General features: G+C 41.0%; 2 protein-coding genes across 2 annotated transcripts; both read left to right on the top strand.

The window, feature by feature from the left end:
• Positions 1–372: 372 nt before the first annotated feature.
• Positions 373–1,233, top strand: LOC122411170 (uncharacterized). The gene is made up of 4 exons (XM_043419766.1): positions 373–451; positions 549–635; positions 837–953; positions 1,036–1,233. The coding sequence occupies exons 1-4, from the start codon at positions 383–385 to the stop codon at positions 1,120–1,122; spliced, it is 360 nt and encodes a 119-aa protein (XP_043275701.1). The 5' UTR covers positions 373–382; the 3' UTR covers positions 1,123–1,233.
• Positions 1,234–2,066: 833 nt separating this feature from the next.
• LOC122411172 (uncharacterized) lies at positions 2,067–3,229 on the top strand. Its single transcript, XM_043419768.1, has 5 exons — positions 2,067–2,158; positions 2,329–2,413; positions 2,511–2,597; positions 2,807–2,923; positions 3,013–3,229. The coding sequence occupies exons 2-5, from the start codon at positions 2,345–2,347 to the stop codon at positions 3,097–3,099; spliced, it is 360 nt and encodes a 119-aa protein (XP_043275703.1). The 5' UTR covers positions 2,067–2,158; positions 2,329–2,344; the 3' UTR covers positions 3,100–3,229.
• Positions 3,230–6,678: the final 3,449 nt, after the last annotated feature.

Consider the following 6,678-nt stretch of genomic DNA (forward strand, 5'->3'; position numbering starts at 1 on the left):
ATTAGACAATAAATGATGCATGACTGTGAAAAGCATTAAATTATGGCCCCCACTCTAGCAGAAATAGAGTTCCTTTTGCACAAACACAATATATAAAAAGTCACGAAATTTGAATTCACAACATAGTTTCTGACAAACATTGGTGAGTTACCAAAATCTAACGAGACTTTTATTTTTTCAGTTAAAAACAGAATCATAACGAGCACATTTTCCCGAAGGCTTCTTCATTCCCTAAGTCGATATTATCTTATTTGTTTGGGTTTGTTTCTTCTTTTCCAAAAGCTGAAATAACAGGATAGAAAAGTCCAATTTTAATTTAAAAATGATTGATAAAACTTTACAATCGACTCGTTTCCTTTCCTCACAGTAAATTCAGCACGACATGTCTCGCTGCATCCTCGTTGTTTGTGCACTGGTTTTGATGGTGGCAGCTTCCTCGTATTGTGCGAATGTAAGAAAAGCACGATTTTCCTAAGTAAATTCTCGAATTTTCCTCATTTTAAGTGCAATCTATCGTAATACTTGATTATGTTTATGCACTATGACAGATCGGAGAGTCATTGCTGCCAGGTCCAGTTTCTCCTATGCAACAATGTCGTGACCGCGAGCCTGGTAATTACGTTGGAGTTTGCGAAGTAAGTAATCACAAGCATATGTCAGAATGATTGCAGCCAAACATTTTTTTTTTTTTTGAGGCAATTCGAAAATACTTTTTTTCAATTTGAACTCAATTTTCAAGTTCGTTAAAATCTCGAATTCCTGCTGTTTAAATATGTTGAGAAAACACGAAAAGTCTCCTGTTATGGATCTCTTTAAAGTCCAATTCACTCTCTCAGCCCGAAAGTCCAGCGGACATGTGCAGCGACCTAAAGTGTGCTCCGAACCGAGGAGATATTCCATTCGGCGTAGGGACAGGACCGGCTCTCGATGGCACATGGTGTGGACCAAAGAAGGTAACTTTGTTGCTGCTTAATCTCCTAAAAATGCAAAGCATCTCAATAACTCAAGGGATTCGTCTGTAAATTAACATTTCAGATGTGCTCCATGGGATCTTGCGTCGACGATCCAGAAGAGCGACGAAATCCCTTCGACGCAGAGAAAGCTCGTTACTGCCAGCAGTAGCGTTCGCGAAAGAGCAGCGTCCAATCGGTTGATGCAATTCAAAATTTTTGCTCAAGCTTTTATCACGATTGTTGCTAGTTTTTGCAACGCTGGTCTCAATAAATTTGAACTTATCGCTACGTAATTCGACGACGCTGTAGCCGAGTTGTGAGTTTCATTTTCTAATCGACTGTTCCACAAAAAAACGTCCCTTTCGTTTCTGCGCGTGTTGCGGTTTGCCTCGACTCAATTATTCCAGCAGACTCATCTCATGATAAACGAGCTTCAGAGTGTGACGTGAGGCGTGCGTGAAGCTAGAGAAGCTCGAGTAAATGATTTTTGCGCGATCGCGCGTACACGTGCGTTTTATTACAAGGTTCGTTCAACCCTCCAACACCCCGAAATGAAGCGTGTTCTTGATGATTGAAAAAAACTGTAGATTTTCGAGAGACCGAAACACGTGTGAAAAACGGCACGAGAAATCCATCGTTCGATCATGGCGCCAGAACACGCACTCGGAGTGTGTGTAAACTCCGCAACGCGAGCTTGCTTTTCAGCGAAATTAATTGCGCAGGTGAAGAAGCGGAGGACACGACGTGTCGACAGTTACGATTCGAGAGATAAGCGCTCTTCGTCATTTTCGAGTAACCGATAATAATCGGAATGATCAAAGCGACGAGAGGATTCTTCGTTCGATTTCGCGCATAGCCTTGCCAAAGATCCCTCGTCTCCTAAATGTCATTATTGAAACGGTAAACAAATATCGGTAATTCGTCACGCCTGACTGTTTATGAGAAAGGCCATCATCGCTCTGTCTTATGATTCGTTAATAATATGCAAATAAACAGGGAAAATACGACTTGAAAACGGCTCAGATCGAAGCCCCCTCCTGCTGGCAGGCTTTAATACCTCGAATCAGGAGGTATTAAAGGCGACGAATGCTCGATTTGTCGTACAGTTACAATCAAACTTTCATGGATTACTGAAACTTTGAGAGATTTTTTTGCCTCTAAAATAGTGACGAAGAATTTTTTCTACAAGTCATTTTCTTTTTTCTGTAAGTTTATCGTCAAATGACTTTCGAAGGTTTTACGAAACCGTGCGTTCCTGCGTCTGGTTGAAAATTATATTGAGCTTGTATTGATTTTTCAAAAATTCATCGTAATAGAAGGTCAATTAATTAAATGACTATTAACTTCAGAACTGATTCGCTTCGATTTCTTACAGCACACTCAACGCAAACATGTCACGCTGCATCTTCGTAATCAGTGCACTGGTTTTGATGGCGGCAACTTCCTCGTATTGCATGAATGTAAGGAAAGAACTACTTTTCCAAATCAATTCTCAAATCCCCCTCATTTTTTATTCAAAATATTGTAATACTCAATTATGTTTGTGCTCAACGACAGGTTCTGAAAGTTTTGCCAGAAAATCGAGTATCTCCCATGCAACAATGTCGTGATCGCAAGCTTGGATATTTCGTTGGAGTTTGCCAGGTACGAAATCGCGAGCAGTGTAGGCATATTTTGAAAAAATTCAAGCCAAATTGCCCATATTTTACTCAGCATCTCAAAAAATCTCCTCTTCAACTTCAACCCAATTTTCAAGTTCATTTGAATCTTGATTTCATTCCGTCTCAATGTATTTAGAAAACACGAAAGTTCTTTTTTCCACTGTAATGTTGAAATCTGATCCGCTCTCTTAGCCCGAGAATCCAGCAGATATGTGCGAGAGCCTGAAGTGTGGTTCGAACCGAGGAGATATTCCGGATGCAGAAGACATTGGAAAGGCGTTCGCTGGTACCTGGTGCGGACCGAAAAAGGTACAGAAAGTCAATCATACTTTACTTCAACAACCAGCCAACAAAAAATCGATTTACTCAAATGGTTTGTTTGTTAACGAACATTTCAGATGTGCTTCATGGGATCTTGCATTGAAGATACAAAAGAGCGAGAAAACCCTTTCGACAAGGAGGAAGGTCTGGCATGCATGGAGTGACGTTTACGATAAAACGCGCCACTTCGAAATTTTATTATTTATTTAGCGAACTTAGTCGTCGATACACGGAGAAAACGGATTCGTTTTGTATAGTGAGGAATATATTATTTTTCAAGAATTTTAAAAGTATTTAGGCACCGATTACAAACAGCATAGTATTTTTTGAATTTTCATATTTCTCATCCCTTCAATTCTAAACAGCTTTACGTGCATAGCAAAAAGTGATGCACGTGCGAGAACTATATTTCGTTTTGTTTTCGAGTGTTATTCATCACGTCAAACTGTATTGTAAATCACAAATTTTTATTGTCAGCATAGTAAATTCTATGATAAATACACGAATATAAATCGAATACGTGCATATAATTTTTTGTTTTCGGGGTTGCCCGAGCATACTTTACAATATAAACATTTGAAGTGACTGAAAAGATTTTTTACTATGCTTATAGAAAAAAAGCACTCTTAAGTCTTTTGAATATGAGGAATGAGTATTGGTCTTTTTATTATGATGGATAATTGTACTAAAAAAGGTGTGTGATGCCAATGAAACGAACAACTGCGAGAAGTTGTTCACGATGACAACGATGAGTTATTTCTAAAGCTGTTGAAATAGGTGTCTCGAATGATCTCCATCGTGATAAAGAAAATAAAGGAATGACTGATAATGAAAACAGGTAAATTGACTTTTATTCTCCATTTCCCAGGTATTCCTCCACGTACGTAGCCTTCACGTATAGGCTCTTCAAAATCCCTCGGGCCATCTAATAATCTCCGAAAATTTACGTCGAACCAGAAAATGTTTGTAATACAGATTTCATGGTTTTCAAAGACGAGCTTAATGCCAGTACGTTATGCGGGGAAAAGAAGCAACTTTGGAATTCCAATTGCGTGCCCGTAGCCTTTGTTCCATATTTTACGGTGACGTCAGCTTGAAAACAAAAAACTTTTGTTACAAACTCAAGCAAATGAAAAAGCCCTCCGGTGCTTGGATCCTCAATTACCTCATTCGTGAAAAAGTTACAAGCCGCATCTTCAAACTTTTATGGCCGAAAAGCCACGATTCATCATGGGAAACTGAAATATGCAAAAAAAGATTCTCACGTCAAATTGTCGTGTTTGATCTCTTCTTCTCGAGAGCAGTCGACGGATGGAGCTAAATTTTCTGCCTTTTGATGAATTTTTCGAAACCGTAAAACTCGAAGCTCTTTTTGATCACTCTGCACGGCGTCAGAGTGATGGAAAAAATCGAAATTTTTGGGCTCCGGAGTGGCTTGAAGGTCGATGAAAAAGTACTTTTCCCAAAACTTCAATTTTATTCTACAATTCAATGAAAATTTCGAAAAAAATATTTCCAGCGTTTCAGAAAAATCACTCGACCAACAAAAAGTTTTTGGAAAACATCAATTTTCTTTGCACCGCCGTAAACGTTCATACGGCAAAGTGTATGTATACGGATGCGATGCTGGGAGGAGCATGCGGAAAGGAGAAAGAAAGGAAGCAGAGGCGAAGAAATATATTTTTATGTTTACGAGCCAGACGCGACCGGGTTATTTATTCGTGATATTCTTCAGGAGCGATTTTTATCGATGCCTTCAGTGTTCTGGGACTTTTTTTTCTACAGCCTCTTTATCGGTCTCGTCGTCGCAGAGAGATCACACGTTTCGCTGTGCAATACTTTACTACGCCGATTGCCAATTTCTTTTCCCTTCTGCCGTATTTCCTTGTTCCCACGCGGTCTTATGGAGCCCGCACTTTCTTCCGTCGTTCGCCACGAATGAATAAGCCTCGCGAGCCGCAGTTTTGGCCTCTCGCAAGTAATTTTTTTTTCCGTATTTTAACACGACCACTATTTTTTCCATGAAACTACTTTTCCCCGGGTGCCAAAAAGCTTCATTCCAATAAACGGTTTGGCTGCGCTCTCGCCGTCGCAGCGAAAGCATAGAAGAGAAATGTGATATTACATTTGGGTCGCGAGCATAAAGTTAACAACAGAAATTCGATTTCCTCGTGTATTTTATGTACAAATGGCACGGCTAATACAGTACGGAGCTCTATCGATAAACGCGTTTTACTGGAAAGAGAAAAGCGAGCATCAACGCTAAGTTACGTCGGGTTATTCCCGTTTTGTACGTACTACGTGTCCATATGTACGCGAATGAAAATGCGCGCGGTATCGAGTGGAAAGAGAGCGACCGAGGTTGAGCCGATGTGCGGGGAGAACGAACTTCGCTACTCCGACCGCATTTCGACATGTCTTTAGAAAAACATCGATGTATAGAAATAATTGAATAAAAAAATATTCATTCGAACGTGAATATATGAAGAGCATTTATCGAAGTATCGCGTGATCGTGATTATTCAGCCAGAATGATTCACACTCGTAGGCTATTTGTCAAAGTATCACAGGAAAAAAAACGCCACAGGAAAAGTTTTACTTTATTTCGTCATTGTTTGAATAGAGCAAACTTGTACGAGCGATAAATTTTCTTTATTTACTCAATACAGAGGCGAGCAGCGCGATGCGACAGCACGAGGAAAATTCTCCTCGCGGTGGAAGTATTTGCGTAAACACATCCGACGAGAGAAGTTCTGATAAGAGAATTTCGAGCGAGCGAAGCTCCAACAGCGATTTTTACCGGATTTTACTTGTACGACAAAATCGGATACATCGACTCGAATTTCAGGAGCTCGTTGTACGCGCGGTGTGCCAGAGAGCTGCTGGATTCCCGAGTGGAGAGTGGTCAACAACAGCGTCGAGTACGCTCCTCCGGGTCGGAAGCTCCGGCTCGTTTATCATCTCCACTCTCGCGCCACGGCCTCATCCTCTTGCTCTCTTGAAGGGAACGCCATGTTCAGAGGTAGCCAAACCTTGTTCCGGCATTCTGCTACAACAACTCAAACAAAAGCCTCTAAATATCGACCCGGCACGACTCCATGCGGCAACTGTTCGCTGGCAAAGAGGAATCGCCGAGTTGCAGTTTCCAGTTAACGATCCGAATCGGCACGACTATTGGAATCGTCGGGTTATAAAGCACAGAAGTTATTTCGCTTTGAAGAGCTTTTTGATATTTCAGACCGCGTTGTTTTGGACAACGCTTTATATTCGATCACCGATTCAATGAAAATATTTGAAAACCGAAGAGAAGAAAAATTTTGGGGAAAATTTTACAAAAATCAGGCAACTGGAGTTCTGGATCATTCATAAATCGAGTAAAAACTCTCGATGCGAAGACAGCTCGAGGAGCCACCACTCCTCGGGGCCGTAACAAAAAATGTTCCCACTCAATTCCAGCATCAGGAAACGACTGCTAAATAATTTTCATAAAATTTACGCCCAACGAGTGAATTTATTTCGAAACACTGCGCATCCACTCGACCACTTTGAAAAACAGCAGCCCAGCGAGCCCCCAAGCTTCAGGGCCAGCGACGAGCACATACACGCGTAGCCGTAGTTCAAACAAGAGTACACAAAAGTTCGCATAGATAATAACCGCACTCGTAGTGTGAGAAGGGTCCGCTGTTCGAGCTAATTTCATCTGCATGCGAATGAATTGGCCAAGGACCATCGCCTCTTTGGGT

The sequence above is a fragment of the Venturia canescens genome, chromosome 5, assembly GCF_019457755.1.
Source record: "Venturia canescens isolate UGA chromosome 5, ASM1945775v1, whole genome shotgun sequence".
Lineage (NCBI taxonomy): Eukaryota > Metazoa > Arthropoda > Insecta > Hymenoptera > Ichneumonidae > Venturia > Venturia canescens.

Coding starts and splice junctions, on each gene's coding strand:
- LOC122411170 (XM_043419766.1), top strand. CDS start 383: ATGTCTCGCTGCATCCTCGTTGTTTGTGCACTGGTTTTGATGGTGGCA. Junction 636..836: donor ATTACGTTGGAGTTTGCGAA/GTAAGTAATCAC, acceptor TCACTCTCTCAG/CCCGAAAGTCCAGCGGACAT. Junction 954..1,035: donor CATGGTGTGGACCAAAGAAG/GTAACTTTGTTG, acceptor TTAACATTTCAG/ATGTGCTCCATGGGATCTTG.
- LOC122411172 (XM_043419768.1), top strand. CDS start 2,345: ATGTCACGCTGCATCTTCGTAATCAGTGCACTGGTTTTGATGGCGGCA. Junction 2,414..2,510: donor CTTCCTCGTATTGCATGAAT/GTAAGGAAAGAA, acceptor GCTCAACGACAG/GTTCTGAAAGTTTTGCCAGA. Junction 2,598..2,806: donor ATTTCGTTGGAGTTTGCCAG/GTACGAAATCGC, acceptor CCGCTCTCTTAG/CCCGAGAATCCAGCAGATAT.